The 23898-nt window shown below is 37.1% G+C and overlaps 3 protein-coding genes across 3 annotated transcripts; all 3 read left to right on the top strand.

Annotated features, from left to right (window-relative positions):
- Positions 1-888: 888 nt before the first annotated feature.
- Positions 889-2274, top strand: LOC140860662 (uncharacterized). The gene is made up of 4 exons (XM_073263670.1): positions 889-1105; positions 1218-1312; positions 1414-1866; positions 2023-2274. Exons 1-4 carry the CDS (start codon positions 889-891, stop codon positions 2272-2274), a joined length of 1017 nt encoding a protein of 338 aa, XP_073119771.1.
- A 5-nt stretch (positions 2275-2279) lies between these two features.
- On the top strand, positions 2280-3099 carry LOC140860653 (uncharacterized). Its single transcript, XM_073263660.1, has 2 exons — positions 2280-2619; positions 2714-3099. The coding sequence occupies exons 1-2, from the start codon at positions 2280-2282 to the stop codon at positions 3097-3099; spliced, it is 726 nt and encodes a 241-aa protein (XP_073119761.1).
- A 5540-nt stretch (positions 3100-8639) lies between these two features.
- LOC140860643 (uncharacterized) lies at positions 8640-9563 on the top strand. Its single transcript, XM_073263650.1, has one exon. It carries the CDS (start codon positions 8640-8642, stop codon positions 9561-9563), a length of 924 nt encoding a protein of 307 aa, XP_073119751.1.
- The last annotated feature ends 14335 nt before the right edge of the window (positions 9564-23898 follow it).

Here is a 23898-nt window from a genome sequence, read left to right as displayed (position 1 = left end):
CAATATTCAACTTACAAAAGTGGGCTAAAGTGGGCTGATGCGTGTGATTGTGTCCGTCGACCACCCTTCAATTCTACATAGTCTCTGCCGCAACAAAGAAAGTGTAGAGTTTGCATCGTCTGATTCGTTTCTGCCATGAAGTTGCAAATATCTCTCTTAGTTGTGAGTCCGAAGTCCGAGTCCTTACTCTTTTTTTTCTTTCTTTCAATTTTTGCTATCATATATATGGTAATTATTTTTGTGTTTATATCATTATATGCAGATTTTGGTTCGTGAATCTTGGATTCTTGCCTCTAGGGTTTTTCTTGGAATTTTGTTCTCTACTTGGTAATTGGTATGAATATGATTTTTTACCCTTTGTCCTTTGAAATGTGATGGCCGTGAATCTTGAATTGTGATTTGGACCATTTGGTTCAAATTTGGGGAAACGTACTGCATTCTATTTTTGGACAGCTTTTGGGTGAATGAGAATTGAGTTGATGATTGTTGATTGTTGATTTGTGAATACTAACAGTGATTTGGAAAATTAAATTCAAGATAAAACGTGTGTATCAATATTAGTTAGTTGAGAATTTTGATATATTTTTCTTCCAGCATTTCATTTGATTCAATGTGTGTGTTTTGGCTCAACTTTAGTTTCTTTTGGTTTTGTTTTTGTTTTTTGTATCAAATAAGTTGTTTTGTATACTGGAAAAAATTTGTTTAATTTTTTTGCGCTACTAGCGATAACAAACTAACAATGCATTTTAAAATTTAAATTTTGTTTAATTGTTTTGACATTTGTTTAGTTTTTTTATTAGGTAACTAATGTCAAATCAAGAGAGAAAAAGAGGAAATAATATTTTATCTTTTTTCAAGCCAAGAATTGACAATCCTTCGTCATCCGAGATGACTGACGCTAATACACCCATTCTTAACGAGGTGTCGGAACCTCCATCTAAATCTCAAAGAGTTGAATTTGATGAAACTTCTCTTGAACGGGATCCTGGATTGCGTATTTTGATGTGGCGGCATCCTGTTAATCATCGTGATGAAATTAGACGATGTTATATCAAAATGGGACCATATCATCCTAAATTGTCGGAGTACCCACGGTCTGAATCAGGTACGCAACATCGACGATTTCAATATACATGGTTTAAAAAGTTTTCATAGTTAGAGTACTCTCCTTCGAAAGATGCAGTGTTTTGTTTTCCGTGCTATCTTTTTGAATTAAGTGAAGCACAACATTCTACCTTCACAGTTGAAGGATTTAGAAGTTAGAAACGTGTTAATGATGGAGCTAAGTGTGCCTTTTTGTCTCACATGGGAAGTTCTAACTCAGTGCATAATAAATCTGCAAAATCTGTTATTGATTTGATTAATGTAACTCGACATATAGATAAAATTATTAATCGAGAATCTTCTGAATAGATTCAAAAGAACCGATTGAGACTTACAACAACAATTGAGTGCATTCGTAGGCTTAGTTTGCAAGCATGTGGTTTGAGAGGTCATGATGAATCTTTAGATTCTCAAAATCGTGGTAATTTTATTGAGATGTTAAAATTTATGGGAAAATGGAATGCTAGTATTGGTGAAGTCATATTAGAAAAAGCTCCGGGAAATGCAAAGTATATCTCACCAAAAGTTCATAAAGAAATCTTGCATATTATTGGGAACCGAATCAGAAATAAAATTCGTGATGAAATTGAAGATTCTAAGTTTTGTATTTTGGTGGATGAAGCGAAGGATGTATCTAACAAAGAACAGATGGCTATAATTTTGAGATTTGTTGATACCCATGTTTTTTTGCGGGAGCGTTTTTTTCAAATTGTACATGTTCATGACACCGCAGCTGCAACACTCAAGAAAGAAATATGTGATGTACTAGCTAGATATAATTTAGAAATTCATAATATGCGAGGTTAAGGGTATGATGGTGCTAGTAACATGTCTGGTGCTTTCAATGGATTGCAAGCTTTATTTCTTAGAGATTGCCCTTATGCATATTATGTGCATTGTTTTACTCATCGCCTCCAGCTAGCGTTAGTTGCATGTGCTGAAAAGGAGATTTCTATATGGCTTCTTTTTTCGAATCTGACGACTATTGTCAATCTTGTTACATCTTCTTCTAAACGCAATGTTGAGTTGCAATCTGCTCAAGTTAACGAAATTTCACGTTCTATTGCTGTTGGTGAACGTGAGACTGGGCGAGGAGCTAATCAGATGGGACTTTGCATCGAGCTGGAACTACTCGTTGGAGCTCTCATTTTGATTCTATTTGCGGCTTAATAGATATGTATGAAGCAACTATTGTTGTACTTGAATGCATTATCACTGATGGTTCCTCTACTTCAATGCGTGGGGAAGCTGGTGGTTCCTTAACAGTGATGAAGTCTTTTGATTTCATTTTTATTTTGCATTTGATGCATAAAATTATGGCGATCACGGATTTGCTTTGTCGTGTCTTGCAACAAAAATCTCTTGATATCTTAAGTGCAATGGATCTGGTCTCAACGACTAAAGAACTTCTTCTGACATTGAGAAATGATGGTTTTGATATTCTTCTTTCATATGTCAAATCTTTTTGCACAAGATTGGATGTTGATATTCCAGATATGAGTGCTCGTTATAAGCGTTCTAGTCGCTCATTCCAGCAAAAAGATACCATCACATTTGAGCATCACTTTCGAGCATCACTTTCATTATGATATATTTAATACTGCAATAGATTTTCAGTTGGAAGAGCTAAACTCTAGATTCAGTGATGAGACAGTAGAACTTCTTATGCTTAGCTCTGCTTTGGATCTGAATGATAATTTTAAATGGTTCGACATTGACAAGATTCTTACTCTCGCTCAAAAGTATTATCCTGAGGACTTCACTGAACAGGAAATGCATTGTTTGAAGTCTCAACTACAGCATTATGAGCTCGATGTAGTTTGTCATGAAAATTTTCAGAAAATGTCTACAATCTCAGAATTGTGTCGTGGGTTATTTGAAACAAAAAAGTCGCAACACTATAATCTGATTGACAGGTTGATTCGTCTAGTGTTAATTTTGCCTGTTTCCACGGCAACTACAGAACGTGCATTTTTCGGCTATGAAGCATGTTAAAACAATTCTTCGTAATAGAATGGGAGAGGACTTTCTGACAGATTCTATGATTATTTATATTGAAAGAGAGTTTGCTTTAACCATAGAATCAGATTCCATAATCGATGAATATTATACGTTAAAGAATCGTAGATCGCAGCTTCAATAGAACAGGTATATCTATTCTTACCATTTTTATATCTTTTTGTGTTAAATTGTTTAATTTATTTATCAACATTTCATCATTGGTTTTACAGATATTCATTTTATTTAAACTTCATTAGTTTTTTGCAGGACGATGGGGATACAAAATTTTACATTGTCAAGTACTGTTTTTGAATATTACAAGTTTCATGCAAAAATTATTGAAGATCTTGTTTACGAGGTGTTTTTTGAGATTACAATGAATAGGTATCTCACTCTTGATTTTAATTGTTATATATTATTTTTTTGTTATAAAATTCTAGCCCGGGCGGATTTGAATTCCTGGTTCCGCCATTTGGGGGGTGGATAAGGCTTGGAGCCATCGACATAGCCCATCAAATCATAGCAAATAAGAAGAGACTAGAACTGAATCTTTCAGACATGATAATTGGTATATATAAGTTTGAGAGGTGCTTGAGCAGCCACGTTGATAGCAGTGAGAGAGGGTGTGGCGGTGAGATGGACGGCTGCGACCAAGGAAGCCATAGAGGATGGTGGCGGCGGCGGCGAAGTGAGTAGGGTTAGAGCTTTTAGCAGCGTAAGACAAGGACTTCTGATACCATATATAGTTTGAGAATTAATGATTGTTATTGATCACAAGTTAATGTATATATACAATTGAATAAGATGCCTATCACGACTAGATAAGCACGATTAAAATCCTAATTTAAACTAAGTTATACAAGGATATAGTCTAACAAATCTTTTAGAATATTCACACAATATTTAGTTAACACCTACCACTCTACCAAGACAAAAAAACAAAAACTAAATAATAATCCAAAAATAATAAAAGGGCAGATGATATCCCACATAAATAGTCGAGTCTTGTAAGATAAATATATATATTATTTCTTATCTAGATACCCCATATCTAGCAAGATAAGTATATAATCTTTGATAAAGATGAAAGTTTGAATTCAATTAGGAAAGTAAATATTTCTTGTTGGTTGAACTCTTATAGGTTTCGTCTATAAATATCAGGTTTGATTCATTGTTAATAACATTGAGAATATACACAATCTCATATGCAATATATTTCACACTTTGCTGCTTATTTTCTTAGAGTTTTCTTCTCTAATAAGCTCTATATTGACTTAGGCATCGAAGTTGCTACACCGGAAAACTCTTCTGACGCCCATTCACAAGTTATTTATTGTGTGCAGAAGACCAGTTGAGTTACAAAGCCACGATGAAAAGGGAAGATCTCATTGGGAAAGGTTGTTACGTCTACCCAACTTTTTCGGTGATAAAATTTGGCGCCGTTTGTGGGAATCTTGGGTTATGACGTTGAGATACGGAAAAAAAAAAAAATATTGCAGGTTTATAAAAAAGATAAAGAAGAGTCCAAGCCCATTCCACTTGGCATATCTCCTTTAGCTGTCATACAGTAGTGCGGTACACTACCAAACCGCACCGTCGCTTCTGCATTTCACCATCATGAAGCCATCAATATATCTCTTGGGAGGTCAAATTCGCATTCTCTAAGTGAGAGAGACTCTAGCGCACGCTAAGTGTTTGTGAAAAGGAAAATAGGTAGCTGGGTTTCTAGCTTTGAGAAGTCATAGCTAAAACATAAATCTGGAGAAGAAGAGCAAGCCCCATCCATTGTCAAGACATTTTTGGAAGTCACGTACTCACATTAATTCTCTTCACATGTGGCTGTCGGGCAGTGGTGTCACACCACCATCGAGCCATGCGCTCCTTTATACATTCAACCATCATGAAACCAACTTTGTTTCACTTGATGAATTGAGGATAGTCCATCGTCTGATACTAATGCTTCCCGATGCTCACCATCATCTTTGCTATTTGTGTGGTGCACAACAGGTGTTGGTTTCTATTCCTTCTCGACTTTGTGGAATTTCAAGGTTTTTTATGGATCTCATACTGCGGGTGGTAAGACATATGTTTAGGTTCATGTTATTAATTGTCTTATCAAGTAATCAGTTTTTTAGAGCAATATTAGAATGTGGTTGGGGCTGTTTGGTTCCATTTTGTGGCTTTCACCGATTTCTATCTTGTGATTCTCGGTTGCATGGTTTTGTGGATTGCTTACGTTGTATTGGGAGGGTTGCACCAATTCTTGGCTGAGAGCACTCGGTCCTTACATCTGCTGCATTCTACTTATCTCATGAATTGTCCGAATTAGTTTTTCTCTTACGAATGCTTGCTGTTGTTTTTCATCCTTAAGCATTCGTTGTTTTTCATCCTTAAGTTTTTCATGTAGTTTATTACTGGATAAACAGAAGAAAATCTCAAGTTGGTCATCAATGTCAAGTCATCCTTTTTTACTTGGTTAGTAACAAAGTGCGAGAGAGATAAGCTTGCAAGGCCCTTGTTGTTCGATGAAGTTATTCAGAGGGGACTAAGTTGAAACTCACATTTGAGATGTTATTTCTAAGAATACAGCATGTCTAATCTGTAGCTGGCCGCTGGGCTATTTTATCTTCTTTCTTGGTGTATCGATGCACCTTTATTTACAGCATAAAAATGTTCAATGTTTTTCTTGATCCAAAATTACTCAAGCATACTGGAGACCACTGCCCTATCGTCGAAAAGCTGGAAGGAATCCGGTTTTTCTCGCATTTTCAAAGTCTTGAGACCCGTCTTATATCAGTTATGGCTCAAAAGTGAAGTACTGAATTTGTTACGGGTTCCAAGTCATGAATCCAGAGCAAGATAAGTATTTCTATATATCTAAAATTATTCACATATCATGTGACATGAATATCATTCATGTAGCTAAAAAAAATATTTGGAATGGTGAAAGAGATTAGAAAGGTTGATCACCTAAATTGCATACTGGTGATATGTGTAAAACCCAAAACTTGGACATCAAGCATTCACCATCATGGAAGGAATTCTCGAGCATGGAAATTATATTCTTTCCTTTTTCCTAAAGACCGAAGGCTGAATTTTTGGGACGCAATCGGCTTAATGGCAGCAAATAAATCAAGGAATAAAAAGCTGCAAATTTTCTTTCCTTATTACACAAAAATCAATTCAGATTTCATTCCTATTTTCGGATGATTTTTGGCCTCCTATTTAAAGTGCAAGAAGCCGTCTCTTTCAACCATACTTTTCTCTCTATATTTTCGAAACCAGCTAGTAATAAAGTTAAAGGATTTGTTCACCTCTATTACATATTCACGTGGGTGGAGTATAGCAAGTGAAGTTCTGAAGTTGTCAGTTTTTTTTGGTCTCTAAGACTTTCGAGATAGTGGCATAAGGATTTGGAGGAGAATTGCTTCAATAATCTAGTAGCAAATTGGAGTCAAAGGTGAGTCTTCTTTTTCCTCAAGTTTCGAGAAACCAACCCTGCAATTGGACCCAAAAATTTATTAATTATTTTTCCACCATTCCACGTGAGATTTGTTTAGGAGTTTGAAATAGGATTAATTCTCAAGAATTGGTCCAATAGTTTTCCTCATTTTCGAAGAAGAAAAGTCTGCCAAATTTTGGAAGAAGCAAGGTGGAATTTCGGATTGCTTTTAGAGTATTCGGTCAAGCTTTGCCCCTTTGTAGTATTTGATTTCGCACAAATAATATCTGTAAGTGGGCTTTTATATGTATATTTCTTGTTGTGATTTTAAAAATATTTATTGATGAGTCATGGTATTTTGGTTTTCGAAATTCGTTCGAGCATGTGTCTTTTATTCGTGTCATGTTGGTTCATGTAATGTCATGCATGTTGTCAAGCACTGTTATGATTCGAATGGATATGATAATGATATGACCCTTATACAGTGGGATTGTAACCGTTGTATGGCCTCACTCCATAGAGGATTAACATATTGGACATGGCCTCGCTCCTTAGAGGATTAACATATAGGAGACAGTAAATCATGGAAAGGAGATGAATTTCAGTGCTTATGTTCATGTGTTGAAAGTTATTTATCATGATGATGTTATGGCCCGATGGCCCAAGTATTGAGTTATGTTTATGTTGATGTTCATGTTCACGATTATTATTTTATGTTATGCATATATTTGGTACATGTCTCGAACGGCCCTCACTTGCTGAGTGTTTCCCAAAACACTCACCCCTTACTTTTCCCTCCCAGATGATGAAGATGATGATGTAGAAGTTCGTGAACAAGATATGTTTTGGGGATGGTGATAGATGATGAATAAGACTAAATTTTGCTATTTTTATTATTGGGATTTTCGCATTAATATTTTGTTATTAAGTTTTTAGACGCTTCCGCAGTTGTTTTGTTATTTTGGATTTATCGACTTGTAAAGACGATGTTTTGGAGTTTATTTATGATAATAGACTGGTTTGGTTTATACTATACTACGAGGCTGGTTGTTTTATAATTTTTGAGAATTTAAAACAACGCCGGTGGCACGTCTCGGTCTCGGGGCGTGACATTAAAGTGGTATTTGAGCCGCCAGGTTCATAAATCCGGATGGGATTCCGTACCGAAAAATTTGACGTTGTCAAATTTTGACCAAAGCCCTGCGTATCCTGACCCGAAACAATCTTCTAAGTTAAACTCATACTTTGTATGATTAATGACGCTTTTAGCCCGAATTCCATCGTTTAAGTCTTCGAAATTGCGTTTTTGCCGTTTTAGGAAAGTTTTCGGACGCTTATAACTTCACCCAGGAAATTCGAAATCCAATTCCGCAAATTGTCCCACAACACCCTCGACTTGTAGTTTCTGCCCAGAAAGAAATCTCACAATTTTCCATTTTTGGAAAATTTGCCCGAAAATTTCGCTTGATATCAATACTGCCCGAGTAACATATTATAAATTGTTCATCAGTTTAAATTCTGATCGTAATTCGTTCTTCTTCATTTTTGGAAGATGACTATTACTAGAGCTACTACCTAGATAGTTCTTTTATTCAGCATTGTTTTGATTTTTATTCAGCATGGTTTGGATATCTTGGTATTTTTGAGACTTAGCTTGTTTTGTTTCGTTCACCTTCATGACATTTTGGGAATCAATAAAATAACTTTTATTCCTTTGGAATATTTATTGATTCATTTATTCCGCTATTTCCTTTCTTCTTAAAGTATATTGTTTCGACAAACTCTTAGAACTCCTTTACTGTAGGAAATGGTCGGAGAACCCCCAAGAACACGCAACAACAATCGTGGGGATAATGCGAATCCACCTCCAGGAATCAGTCTTAGCAGAGAAGACCTTGCGGCTATCGCAGCAATAGTGGCGACGACACTCCAAGGGATGGGAAATACAAATGGCAACGGCAATGGCAATCCGCCACCTCCTCCACCTGCTCAGAATGGAGTAAAATTCCATTATGAATCTCTTCGCAAGAATCGAACTGAAATGTTCAAGGGAGATGCTGACCCAGAGGTGGGATGAAATTGGATGAAGAAGATGGAGGACCAACTGCATCTACTTGAAGTCCCCGAAGCACTTAAAGTGGAGGTGACAATTCCTTTTCTGGAAGACAAAGCACATAAGTGGTGGGAAGCTATCTCACCAGCCATGTTAGCGGCGGGACCAATCACATGGCAACAGTTCCGTACTGCGTTTTTGAAGCAGTACTTTCCAGCGGAGGTTCGAATACAGAAACTGAGCGAATTTGAAAATCTCATGCAATCTTCAGATATGACAGTGGTGGAGTACACCTCCAAGTTCAATGAACTCGGGTCTTATGCCCCAACCATTATGGGAGATGATGAGCTAAAGTTGCACCGGTTCAAGAAGGGGTTGAGCAGCAGAATCCAGTCTGCATTAGCAGTTTATCAACCTGCCAACTTTGCAGACTTGATGGGAGCAGCCATCCGAGCTGAATCGGATATCAAGCGTCGAGAAAATAACTTCAACAACAAACGACCTCTCTCTGGCCAATCTTCTTCGAACGGGCATGTGTCCAAGCGTCCAAACCATTCTGGTGAATTATCCAAGGAGACCCTTTCTGCTCCAAATCATCCACAGATCAAGTTATGCCCCACCTGCCACCTCCGACATGAAGTGGAATGCCGTCAGAACAATGGCGCCTGTTTCAACTGTGAAAAAATGGGACACCGAATTGCTCAATGTCCCGAACCCATGAAGTCAAAGACAGGACCAAATGCTAGTACTACTACTCAAGGCCAACCAAAGGAAAATAAACCCAATGCTCGTGTCTATGCCATTACTCAAGAAGAAGCAGACGGTGCAAACAAAATCGTGACAGGTACCATTCTAATCAACAATGTGTCTACATATGTTTCATTCGATTTTGGTGTCACACATTCGTTTACATCTAAGAGGTTCGCTAAGAAGTTAGGGCTTATACCTGAGGAACTGACTTAACTATTTAGAGTAGCGACCCCTAAGAACAAGTTAACTCAAGTTTCGAGGACGAAACTTATCATAAGAAGGGAGGGATGTAAAACCCAAAACTTGGACATCAAGCATTCACCATCATGGAAGGAATTCTCGAGCATGGAAATTATATTCTTTCCTTTTTCCTAAAGACCGAAGGCTGAATTTTTGGGACGCAATCGGCTTAGTGGCAGCAAATAAATCAAGGAATAAAAAGCTGCAAATTTTCTTTCCTTATTACACAAAAATCAATTCAGATTTCATTCCTATTTTCGGATGATTTTTGGCCTCCTATTTAAAGTGCAAGAAGCCGTCTCTTTCAACCATACTTTTCTCTCTATATTTTCGAAACCAGCTAGTAATAAAGTTAAAGGATTTGTTCACCACTATTACATATTCACGTGGGTGGAGTATAGCAAGTGAAGTTCTGAAGTTGTCAGTTTTTTTTGGTCTCTAAGACTTTCGAGATAGTGGCATAAGGATTTGGAGGAGAATTGCTTCAATAATCTAGTAGCAAATTGGAGTCAAAGGTGAGTCTTCTTTTTCCTCAAGTTTCGAGAAACCAACCCTGCAATTGGACCCAAAAATTTATTAATTATTTTTCCACCATTCCACGTGAGATTTGTTTAGGAGTTTGAAATATGATTAATTCTCAATAATTGGTCCAATAGTTTTCCTCATTTTCGAAGAAGAAAAGTCTGCCAAATTTTGGAAGAAGCAAGGTGGAATTTCGGATTGCTTTTAGAGTATTCGGTCAAGCTTCGCCCCTTTGTAGTATTTGATTTCGCACAAATAATATCTGTAAGTGGGCTTTTATATGTATATTTCTTGTTGTGATTTTAAAAATATTTATTGATGAGTCATGGTATTTTGGTTTTCGAAATTCGTTCGAGCATGTGTCTTTTATTCGTGTCATGTTGGTTCATGTAATGTCATGCATGTTGTCAAGCACTGTTATGATTCGAATGGATATGATAATGATATGACCCTTATATGGTGGGATTGTAACCGTTGTATGGCCTCACTCCATAGAGGATTAACATATTGGACATGGCCTCGCTCCTTAGAGGATTAACATATAGGAGACAGTAAATCATGGAAAGGAGATGAATTTCAGTGCTTATGTTCATGTGTTGAAAGTTATTTATCATGATGATGTTATGGCCCGATGGCCCAAGTATTGAGTTATGTTTATGTTGATGTTCATGTTCACGATTATTATTTTATGTTATGCATATATTTGGTACATGTCTCGAACGGCCCTCACTTGCTGAGTGTTTCCCAAAACACTCACCCCTTACTTTTCCCTCCCAGATGATGAAGATGATGATGTAGAAGTTCGTGAACAAAATATGTTTTGGGGATGGTGATAGATGATGAATAAGACTAAATTTTGCTATTTTTATTATTGGGATTTTCGCATTAATATTTTGTTATTAAGTTTTTAGACGCTTCCGCAGTTGTTTTGTTATTTTGGATTTATCGACTTGTAAAGACGATGTTTTGGAGTTTATTTATGATAATAGACTGGTTTGGTTTATACTATACTACGAGGCTGGTTGTTTTATAATTTTTGAGAATTTAAAATAACGCCGGTGGCACGTCTCGGTCTCGGGGCGTGACAATATGGGTTGGAATTAATCATTCATTCCATTATGTTAAAGCCAAGTATTATGTGGGCATGATTATTTACTGAAGGTGTTAAATTGTTAAAGCTACTATCAATTTGTGCTTATATATTATATTCCTATCTATGGAATTTGCTGGATTAGGGATTCTCATGCTTTTGGATGGGGATAAAATCCAATACTCGTGCCATATATTTTTCCTCTCAATGGTGAATGCTTGAAGATCATTGGTGGTACATTTCCAAAATCAAACGTAATAAATAGCTTTTTTGAAGTAATGAAGTGCATCGAACAGGGAAAGATTTCAAGTTTAAGATATTCCCTGGCCGGGCCTTATATTCACGTGATAAGCGTTGTATGCCTGGGAGTTAATTTATCTCAGATGGGAGATATCTCATGATAACTTTTTTACATGGGGCCTGGTGTTTAATTAATCTGATATTGTATTGGACTTCTACTGCTTTGTATTTTGGTTTTGGATCTTTTTACAGGTATCAGACATACAATCTAGCAGTAAGCCTCTCCCCAACCTACAGCTCGAGCATGCAATCTAGCAGTAAACCCCGCTCCAATCTACAGCTCAGGCATGGAATCTAGTGTTAAAACACGTTTTCAGATCAGTCAGATCTGATACCCGGAGCAGCGTAAGTTTAAAAATTTTTCTTTTCTGATATGGAACGATTCCATATCATGGGTATCAAATCCTTACGATTAAAATCTACAAGTAAAATAATAATAACAATTAATATTTTACCTCTTCAAGCTATGACTTGATTAATGGACTCCAACAGATTAAATCTGCTCTTCTTGTAAATCCCAGGAACTGAAGACTTTCTCGATCAACTCCTGAATTAGGTCCACGAATAGAAAACAGAAACCCTCTGATTGATTGCACTAGAAATCAATCAGATGTTTATCGAAGAGATTTACAGATTTGATCTGTCAATTCAGTCTGTAATTTTTCAGAAAAATCACAGACCGAATTCTCTTGCAAAAGGAAGACAGAATTCGAAAATCTCCTTAGAACTGTTCAAGGATTTTTCGAAAACTGTAGATGTGTGTGTAGTAGTATTTTCGAAAATTCCAACTTGGAATGAATTGTCTTTCGAAATCCCCTACATCTACTATATATAATTTCTGTACTGGATTAAATTATATATCTAATAGGACACTAACTCCTTAGGGCCCATTAGTTATAATTTAAGCCCAACAAGCCAAGCCTGTTATTATAGAAATTAATTTAAAATTCATCGTGACTCCAATTGATAAACTGATTTCACCAGTGTGCTCAGAAACTATTTCTGCACCTTTTAAAGTCAAGATAATTTTTCTGAATCCAAATTCAGTGATTTCCAAAAATGCCCATCCCTATGTCATTTTAGGAAATTCCACTCCCTTTACTTAAGAAGTCCAACTTCTCTTTCGCTAAATTTAACTCTTTAAATTTAACTATCTCAACGGGGATTAGTAATCCATTACTTGTGTAACCCTCAATGGTTCAGGGATACAGCTAGCCATGGGCTCACAACTTCTTGTGACTCGGAACAACAATTTCCGATTTACCCATCGAATCATGGTAAGAGCGCCTAGCAACATCGCCCCATGATTCCCTAGGTATCACTGATAGTGCCTGCAAGAACCAGTAGGTTTGGTTAGCGTACCGTACGGTCCCTTCATCCAAATATCCCGATCGAATCAACAATCATTGGTACATCGAGAGTCGTTCGAGATTCGACAAGTATGCAATACATCTTGAAAATCAAATAGTGACATCGCATGTGCTACTAGGAAACCAAGTAACCTAAAGCACATCATGTACTTTGGCCAGAGATTTGTCACACTAATATCTTCTCAGATCGCATAGGATATCCACACTCGCAAGCTTGTGGTGAATCCTTGACAACAAAGCATCTGAAAAGACCCTAACTCTATAATTAATAAATAAATATGCGGAAAAAAAAAATTTCTAAGTAAAAATATGTACATACATGCCCATACATATATGCACAGAATAAATAGATTTAAAAATAAATAACTAATAAAAAAATAATGCAACAAATCGAAAACTTAACATTTCATAATTTAAATATCTGAGTCATGCGTTAAATAAAATACTGACAAAAGTGAAATAACTTAAAGTTTTGCATGCACTAAAAATTACTTAAAATAAAATATCCCAAATCACAACCACTGAAAATAATTAAAATGTAACATGCTAAAAATTCGAGACATGCATAAAAACTCAGACAACGGTCACGGGGGATCACTGTCAGTCTGCTCATACGTCCTCGCCGCCGGTAGGAGCTACATCCTCCTCCACGTACTCACCTGCACCATACCAGTGTAGTGAGCCTAGAGGCCCAACATGCTAACATAACAAGGGTTTAAAATAATTTAAATCACTTTAATACTAATACATAACATATACATGAATGAGCATGCTTAAAATAATATCATGACATAACATAACATAAATTAACTTAAATATCATAATCATACATAATACATAAACATTGTTGAGCAAAGTATTTTCTAACATCGCATGGTTGTATCCATAGTGTAACCTTAAATCATACATCAAATACTGATCAGCGTGGAAACCAACGTACGTGGCGGTGACGAATCACCTCTTAAATTGGCAGTAAAATGCCCTTCAATAGTTCACATATGGGGACGAGTCCCCCTTAAATTGTCACACTACTTCAAATTCCAACATAAAATATTTTCTTTTGCTCAACCTTAAACATTAAATCATGCATAAAAATTATTTCATGAATGCATGTACTTAAATAAAATGTGTGTCCTTCATATATATTTAATTTAATTTCATACTAACATATAAATATTAAAAATAACTTCCATGCATAAAAATAATTAAATATATATTCAGGACACATGAAAATTTCTCAGGGATTGTACTGAACTGCTGGCCCTAACACTCAAGCCCATTTACTTAAATCTGGCTCATTAACACTGAGACTGGCCCATTAATATACTTAAGCCCAACATTACATTTCTAAGCCCAATTAATTAATTAAAGCCCATTATAACACTCCTGGCCCAATAACAACCTATTCTGGCCCAATGGGCCCAAAAGCCCAAAGACTGGCCCAATAACTTCCATGGGCCCCCAAGGCCCATAAAAATTAGAGGACTCACTTAATTAATTTAATTAAGCCCAATAATAATTAAATTTAACCCAAATAATTAAATGGAACCCAAATCATTTTATTTCTAATTAATTGGCCCAAAAACCAATTAAATCATAAAATACTTTAAAATTAAAAAGACTCGAGCCCGGCCCACCAACCCGGACCCGAACCAACTTAACCCGACCCACTACCCTACTGACCCGACCCGGACCACTCAGACCCGGCCCAGACCCCGAATCCAGCCCAACCCGTGACCCCCTCCCTTGCTTCCTCTCGGCCGCGAGCAGCAGGCCTTCTCGGCCTGCTGCCGGCCAGCTCCGGCCGCCCCTGGCCGGAGCCCCGCCGCCCAGACGTAGCCCACGTCTGGGCGGTCCCGACCTGGCCCTAGCCCTGACCCCATGCACCCCCTAAACCGAGCCCGAACCCCACTTCCCTCGAACCCTAGCTGCGCATCCATGGAGGCCGATCTGCACATGGTGGTTTCCTGGGCTCGTTTGGCTCAAACCACTCGAGCCACTCGAGTCCAGGCCACTCACACACACCCTCTGAACACCTACCAGCAGTCGTACAAGGCATGGAGGAAGAAAAACGTGAGCATGATTGAAGGAATACATGAACAAAGTGCATATCAACCAAAAGCAAACGTTTTCTGAAAATTCCTTGGAACAATCTGATGTCTACACATTCACACATATAATTCCTGATATGGCACGAAAATAAAGAGAAAGAATCATGCCTTGATAATTAAATCGACGAAGATAGATGCGTTTACGGGCTCCGCGACGACGATCGGACGAAAACTAGACAAAACCTTCAAAAGTTGGCTATGGATTCCTCCTTGGCTAATGGCTCGATGAAGAAGATGATGGAGGATGGGTGTCGGCTGAGTGAGGGTAATCGGGTGAGGGGTTGGGTAGATTAGGTTAAGTTTTGGTTTTTAAAATAATTAAAATTAGTTAGATAGATAATATCATTTAATTAGATTAGTAATATAAAAAAAATGTAAAATTTTAAACTCTTAAAAATACAAAATAATCTACTACCAAACATAAATCCCGAAATTAAAAATTAAGGGAATTTTAAAAATACTAAAAAGTCATTATTTTGGCTTATTTTGAATAAAAATGGACTCCTAAAATTATATAAAATTAAATACTAAAAATATTGAGGAAATAAAACTCAAAATAATATTTTTGGGCTCTAAAAAGACTCATAAAATAATTTGGATAGATAGCTGTCATCTCGTCCGTCCACGGTCCCGTCTACGCGATCAAAAACAATTAAATACTAAAAATCATAAAATCACCAATTATGGGTTAAATGCTTAAAAATAAATTAAATCATGCACAAATAATTCCACATAATTATTTAACCCATAATCTAAAATTCTAAATAAATAAATTTCCTAATTATGCATGCGAATTCACGTATTTAAAATACCGGGTGTTACAACATCGACTCCTATATGTGTCGTAACTGTACCAAATCTCGACACCTGATTACTCTCTTAGAGTCGGTAAACGAGTCAAAGTACAGTACTAGCATATAGAGTCTCCATGATGTTTCAAGTAGTAAGGACTAATGATGTACAACCAAAACCGCGGACTTATCCACTCAATTAATGATAACCACTTGAAAAGTCCGAATAGGGTAGTTCGATCATCCATCATATGAATATCAATTTGCATGCTTCGAACATCTCTATGCTCTATACCAATGAAACGTGGTACTAGGCATCGCAAATGCTAGTCTCAATCTCGAGCGATCATTATCCTTATTAGCGGACGGCTCAATTGACTAGGAACTGTTTAGAATATACAGTGATTATAAGATGTGTTTCATGATAGTCATTCAATTCTACTATCACATCTTACATGCACTCTAGTATATTCAAGGTATTTATCTAAACATCGTATAGTACGTCACAACATAATAATATGATAAAAGATAAAGTAAATGCCAATATAAAAGTGTAAATTATATTAAACAAAGATTGTTTACACATAGAGTCACAAAAGCCCTTAGCCACAATTTTGCTAACCTGGCACCCACTCTTTCAATCTCCCACTTTCCCTAAAGCCAACTAGTCATACTACGTAGTCCCATTGCTTCGCGATGTTTGTCAAATAATGGTCCTGGCAAGGGCTTAGTAAGTGGATCAGCGATATTATAACACCCAAAAATTTTAATACGTAAACTTGCATGCATAATTAAGGAAAATAATTATTTAAAATTTATATTTGGGTTAAATGACATTTATATGTTATTATGTGAATTATATGCATGATTTAAATTTATGAGATCATTTAACCCGCATTTATTGTTTTTTTAGATTTTTGAGAATATTTTTGAGTCGATCGCGTAGACGAGACCGTGGACGGACGAGATGCCAAAATATTTAGTCAAAAATATTTTATGAGTTTTATGAGCCTTAAAATAATATTTTTAGGTATTTTGTCAAGAAAATTTTTGTATTTAATTATATATTTATTAAAGGGTTGATTTTTAGCCAAAATAAGTCATTTTAATGACCTTTATTAACTTTTAAAAATCCCTTATTATTATATTTCGAGATTTAAAGTTTTTATTAAGTTAAGTTGTGTATTTAAAGTTTAGATATATTATCTAATTGTTAGTTTATTATCTACCTATTTTATTTAAAAGATTTTATACCTAAATTCTACCCAATCCCTCCCACAACTCACGCTCAGTCCCCCTTTCATCTACAACAACCCCTCTCCCTCATCCCTTCCATCGTTGAACACAGAAAGCTAGAACCCCATAGCCGATCAAGCTTAACTCTTGAGGATTTTTGTCCGTTCGTCGTTCCGGAGACCCGTATACGCATCAACCTTTGTCAATCAATTAAAAGGGCATGTCTAAATCCTTCTCTTGGCCACCATATAAGCTATTAATCATGCATGATGGTTTTTATTTCAGAATTTATCAGGAACTTTTCGTTTTATGCAAGAATGTATGATTTGATGCATGTTTGTTGATGGTTTCATTCATGATTCACGTTTTCTTGTCGCATGGTTCGGTCCAGAGGCTAGGGCTCGAGTCAAAGGTGGGCTAGGATCCAGGGAAGCGAGCCATGATCGGATTACAGGGGCTGGAGTCGGCTAGGTTCAGGTCTAGGGTCAAGTTGGTCAAAGAGCTGCAGTTTAGGGTTTCTGAGAAGGCCTGCTGCTCGCGGCCGAGAGAGGAAGAGGGGGGGGGGGAATCGCGTTTGGGGTTTGGAGGTTGCTGGGTTGGGTCTGGGTGGCCCGGGTCGGGTCTGTAGGGTAGTGGTTCGGGTCAAGTGAGTCCGGGTCCGGGTTAGGTGGGCCGGGCTCGAGTATTTTTAATTTTAAAGTGTTTAATGTTTTAATTGGTTTTTGGACCAATTAATTTGAAATAAAATTATTTGGGCCTCCAAATAATTTTATTTGGGCTTTCAAAATTATTTTTAAGTTAGCCCGATGATTTTTATGGGCTTGTGGGCCCATAGGAATTTTTGGGCCAGTCAGTGATTTTATTGGGCCAATACAGGAATTTTTATGAATTAATTAGTTATTGGGCCTAAATATTTTTATTTAAGCCCAATAACATTTAAGAATTTTATTTTAGTAAAAATTATAATTTTTAAAATTATTTATTAATTATGGGCTTTAAGTTAGTTAATGGACTTTAAGTCAGTTAAGGGGTTTAGTAGAGAGACCAGCAGTCTGGATCAACCCATGAAAAATAAATAAGTGCGGAATATATATTTAATTATTTTATGCATAAAGTTTATATTTTAAGTATAAGTATATTTATTATGAAAATAAATTAAATATATATTACGGACATATTTTCAGTGCATGCATTCATTAAATTTCTTATGTATATAATTATGTAAATGATGAGCAATAAAATATTTTGGTGGAAATTGAAGTATGTGTGACATATGAGTGATTTTCCACCATATGATTCGGTAGTTTTACTACCATAGGGGTGGTTATCCACCATATGATTCGGTAGTTTACTACCATAGGAGGTGATTTATCACCGCCATCGTACGTTGGTTCATGAGACTGATCAGTCGACACATGAGCGTCACACTTATGGATAGGACCATCTGCAGGTTTTAAAAGCATTGCTCAATTATGTTATATATGATGAAGAAATAATATGTTTATGATTATGGTTATAATTCAGTTTATGATTCAGCAGTTTTATTATGTGATGAAAATATTTCCATGCATGCTCATGTACATGTATATGTATTAGTAATTATGTGATGCATTATTTTTAACCTTGTTATAAAGGATTAGACATGTTGAGCCCCTAGGCTCACTACGCTTATATGGTGCAGGTGAGCATGATGATGTTTATGTAGCTCCTACCGGTGGTGAGGACTTATGAGCTCACGGAGCAGTGAACCCCTTGACCGTCGCAGCTATTTAGTTTATTATGTTGAATTTTGAAACATGTTTTATTTTATTATTGTTTCCGCATATGAGATTTTTCAGCATCATTGTTTATTATTTTAAATTGATGCATGAAACATTTTAAGGATTTATTTATTTAATATTTTTCAGGTTATTTAAGAAAAAGTATGTTATTTTTATATACATATATGTGTGGGCATGTATGTATAGTAGTATTATTTTTTAAAAAAAAAATAATTTTTCCGCATTTATTAGTAGTAAGCGTTTCATTTGGTATCAGAGCGCGGTCCTTGGAGGGTGTCCTACTGCCACGTGAAGCTCAGAAATCCTACTACCGGTCTGTAAGTTTTAATTGTTTTCTTATGATTTATAAGGAGCATATGTAATGATTTAAGATTTTTATGTTAGAAAAGTTTTAGAACCCTTAAGTTATGCATTGCGATTTACGTAAAGAAAATATGTGGTGGTGCAGAATGCCTCCGAGATAGATGAATAGGCGAGGGGGACCTCCACCTCCATCTCCACCTCCGCAGAATCCGCTTGCAGCATTGGAGCAGGCCAATGCGAATATGATGGCTGGGATTACTGCTCTGTTGGAGCAGCAGGCGGCACGTCCTAGGCTCACACATGATGAGGATGTTGCCGAGCAGTTCCAGAAGAAGGGACCTAAGGAGTTTGACGGCACCACTGATCCACTCATTGCTGAGGGGTGGATTCGATCACTGGATTCCATATTTGACTACATGGGGATCACTGATGCTGACAGGGTGAAGTGTGCAGTGTATATGATGAGAGGTGATGCAGCCTTTTGGTGGGAAGGTGCGGTTCGAGGTGTGAATCTACCTACATTGACTTGGATAGAGTTCAGACGCATGTTCTATGCCAAGTATTTCACTGAGGATATGCGCAGTCGCATGATTCGGGAGTTTATGAGTCTCCGCCAGGGATACAAGTCTGTGGTGGATTACATCACCCAATTCGAAAGAGGGTGTCGTTTCGTGCCTCTTATTGCTGACAGTGTGCCGGATAAGTTGAGGTAATTTTTGGATGGTTTGCAGGCTGACATCAATCATGACGTTCGCATGTTGGATGTCACTACTTATGAGGCGGCAGTTAGCCGAGCATTACGTTCTGAGGAAGGGAGGCGAGAGATGCAGCGAGAGCAGCAGAGTAAGAGATAGTTTCAGCCAGGGTATCAGAGGGCGACTTCGCAGCCTCCTGCAAAGAAGCCGTATACTGGGCCTTCTAAGGGCCCGAATCAACAGGGACAGCAGCAGAGGCCTCAGAGGCGTCAGCTACAGCAGCAGCAGAGGGGCGGGACCCCTAATACTGGAGGAGTTCTGATCTGCCCACAGTGTCAAAAGCCGCACACCGGGAAGTGTCTAGTGGGGTCCAATGTATGCTATGTTTGCAAGGAGCCAGGGCATGTTTCATATAATTGCCCGAAGAGGAAGAACACCACTGGGCGGGTGTTCGTCATGCAGGCTGAGGAGGCAGACCCAGATACCTCCTTAATCACCGGTATTTCCTAAACTTCTTCTTTTAAGAAATTTTTGGGAATTTACTTCATGATTTTAAATTGCATGAATTATATGTTTGTTTGGTTAGAGTAGGATGTTCATGTTATTCGTGTTTAATTAAGAGAAATATTTTGTAACTTGTATTGGGAGAAAAGTAAGTTTAGTATGCGATTGTTGGGATTTTCTGCGTGCAGGGAGAATTCTAGTGGGAGAAAATTCCACGTTTGCGTTGCTAAATTCAGGAGCCACGCATTTGTTCATCTCCCTAGAGTTTATCAGGCGGGTAGGCATCAAGCCTGAGGTTGCTGTTACAGGTTACGATGTCACTATGCCGTCTGGTCAGATTCTTACTACCACTAGCGTCTACAGAGATTTGGAGATGGAGTTACAGGGACATACTATCAGAGCAGATTTTGTGGTTTTACCGTTGACTGGATTCGATCTGATTTTGGGTATGGATTGGTTGTCAGTCAACGGAGCAGTGATTGATTTTTGGCAGAGGACAGTGGCAGTGAAACCAGTGGTAGGCGACCAGTTTGTTTTCTATGCATCTCCGAGCAGTGAGATCTCGCCTGTTATCTCTTATACACGTGCGAGGAAGTTATTGAGACGTGGTTGTCAGGGGTTTCTCGCCAGTGTAGTCACTTCATCAGAACCACCTAGCAGATCATTGTCAGATATAGAGGTGGTTTGTGACTTTTCAGATGTCTTTTCGGAGGACGTTTCGGGAGTCCCACCAACTAGAGAGGTGGAGTTCAGTATTGATCTGATACCAGGTACTGTGCCTATCTCTAAGGCACCGTATCGACTTGCTCCTACCGAGATGAAAGAGTTGAAGGAGCAGATTCAAGAGTTGTTGGAGAAGGGCTTTATTCGTCCTAGCTTTTCTCCTTGGGGAGATCCAGTGTTGTTTGTGAAGAAAAAGGATGGTAGCATGAGACTTTGTATCGATTACCGAGAGCTCAACAGGGTCACTGTGAAGAACAAGTATGTTGGAACACGGTCGTTCTTCGGATCGAAAAGAAAGTGATACCCGGTGCAGCGGAAGTTTTAAAATTTTATATGGAACGATTCCATATCATGGGTATCAAATTCTTACGAGTAAAATTGATAACATAAAATTTAAACAATATAAATTTTACCTTAAAATCTCGAAGCGAGATTATGGATACCAACAGATTAAACTGCTCTTGTTGTATATCCCAGGAACCGATGAACGAAATGTTCTTCAATCAGGTCCACGAACAGAAGTTTAATCCCTCTGATAGACTGCACTATAAAGTTTATCAGAAGTTTCTACGAAGAAAAATAACAGGTTTGATCTCCTAATTCAGACTGCAAATTTGAAATTTGCAGACTGAAATTCACGAACACAGTAGAGGAGGGGGGCGGCCGAATTCTCTAGAGAGAGAGCTCTAGGGTTTCGAATTTTTATGCCTTGGTTTTGTCAATTTTTGTATTGCAATAACTTATTTATAATGTGGGCTGCTAACAGCTAAGGGCCCATTAGTTATAAGTTCAAGCCTGACAAGCAAAGCCCGCATGTTCAGAAAATAATATAAAATTCATCGTGACTCAGATTGATAAACCAATTTCACCAATGTGCACAAAAACCATTTCTGCATCTTTTAAAGTCAAGACAAATTTTCTGAATCCGAATTCAGTGGTTTCAAAAAATGTCCATCAAGCGTTACCAACTTCTGAATGAGCCAAATCACGCGTACCCCATGATCACGGACCGAAGTCCCTTCACGCATGCGACACGTCATTAACTCTTTTACAGTAGCGAACCTTTCAGCTCTCGATTGAGCCCCAAAAAGTTCCTTGAGTTGTACGTGAATGTCAGCATCATTCACGGTATCCTCAAATCGCCTCTGGAGTTCATCAGACATCGAAGCTTGCATATAACATTTGGCCTTGATATCATGATCCCACCATTTATCAAGTTTGGCCAACTCTTCCGGACTTATATCAGCTGGTTCTTCTTTCGGAGGAGATTTTCTAACACGTAGAACATCTTCTCCGAGGTCAAAACAATCTTCAACTTACGGAACCATTCCGTATAGTTTGCGCCAGTCAGTTTGTTTTGTTCGAGAATCGAGAATAGTGGATTACGCGAATTCATTGTAATGAAATACTGAAAAGAAACAGACAATTATCAGTGATTTGTTTAATAAATATACTAAGACATAAAATATGGCGAAATTATTTTATGAATCTCACTCCTACTATTTTAACGATTTCACTACCCTCTAGTGAAAACGAGAAACATTTTCTTTAGTGGGAACGTGAAGTCCAATTGACAAACTATAGTCCCGAATAATATAAGCCAACCATAATTTTCAAAAGGTAGAGCCCAATTGCTTCCAAAGCAACCTCCATGTTTTTACCTCATGTCCAATAAGGGCCCAATAATATGACGCCATTTATTGTGACTCGTCAAGATGACCCATCAATATTAAGTTGTGGTGGACGGTCGCCATGTGGATCCCCAATAATATGAGCCAATCCCATGGGAGTTCCACCCAACTTACAATATGTGTCGATCCAATGTACAACTTTCTGATGAACGGGCCCCCCAATAATATGAGCCGGACCGTATCCGCGGGTAGCATCTCATACATTGATCGTTGATGTAAGGTAGGAACATTTAAACAATATTTAAATGCCCTTTTGTTTATCTTGATATCAATTTTAAATCATATTTAAAATGAGTGATTTTAATTTCGAAAAGGTTTGTCTCATCATTCAAAATTTTGTATGCTTGCGGGATTCATACAATTTAGTCTAAACATGCATACAACAATAATATCATATATTATTTTAGGATGATCGATTTCATTACTAATCGACCCGTGGTTGCCAATCACGAGTCTAAGTCCAATCCTAGGTAATATGCAAGTATGCAATGCAATCCTATTACATTGAGCTTCCAATTTACATTTCTTCGGTCTTTAGTGTCTGCTGGGCCCACCTTTGTCTTCAAATCTTTATCTCCCACTGAGTCTTATAAATTTACAATAAATTTAGATGACAAGTAGGGGATACATATTTTAAGGGTGGGAACGGGCCATAAACCAGGCCCACTTATATTACATATGACAATTCATATTGGGCCATAAACCAGGCCCATTAATAAAACACAACAACAATAATAAAACCAAATGTAAACAACCTAACATACACCTATAATATTGGTCATGACATTCAATCATCCTTATCCAATAATTATAATTCCAAATTAATTCATTAGATAACATGCAATGGCAATAAAATTTAAATAGATAAAATCATATTTCATACATAAAATCTTATTTTATATATAAAATCATATTTTATCTAGTTTATCCATAATATCATATTTTACATATAAAATCCAATTTTATATATAAAATCATATTTTATTATCAATTGTACCAAAATTAATAATTAAAGATTTAATTTATTGGATTAAATTTATAAATTTCCTAAATTTAAAATTTATCCAAAAATTAATTTTCTTAAAAATTTTGGGCTCAAACAATTTTGACCCATTGCCTCGTGGACTAACTGAAACAATTTTCAATCGGGCCAAAAACTGGGCCCGATAACAATTAACGGGCTGAAATTCA

Source organism: Henckelia pumila, chromosome 1 (genome assembly GCF_033568475.1).
Source record: "Henckelia pumila isolate YLH828 chromosome 1, ASM3356847v2, whole genome shotgun sequence".
NCBI classification, from domain to species: Eukaryota; Viridiplantae; Streptophyta; class Magnoliopsida; order Lamiales; family Gesneriaceae; genus Henckelia; species Henckelia pumila.
The sequence above is the reverse complement of the archived record's forward strand: the minus strand, read 5'-3'. Positions and strand labels throughout refer to the sequence as shown.

Bases quoted from the DNA above. Each gene is read 5' to 3' on its own strand.
- LOC140860662 (XM_073263670.1), top strand. From the start codon at position 889: ATGACTGACGCTAATACACCCATTCTTAACGAGGTGTCGGAACCTCCA. The intron at 1,106-1,217 runs GTACGCAACATC...TTTTGAATTAAG, and splicing joins GTACCCACGGTCTGAATCAG to TGAAGCACAACATTCTACCT. The intron at 1,867-2,022 runs GTACTAGCTAGA...CATCGCCTCCAG, and splicing joins TCAAGAAAGAAATATGTGAT to CTAGCGTTAGTTGCATGTGC.
- LOC140860653 (XM_073263660.1), top strand. From the start codon at position 2,280: ATGTATGAAGCAACTATTGTTGTACTTGAATGCATTATCACTGATGGT. The intron at 2,620-2,713 runs GTTCTAGTCGCT...ATACTGCAATAG, and splicing joins TATGAGTGCTCGTTATAAGC to ATTTTCAGTTGGAAGAGCTA.
- LOC140860643 (XM_073263650.1), top strand. From the start codon at position 8,640: ATGGAGGACCAACTGCATCTACTTGAAGTCCCCGAAGCACTTAAAGTG.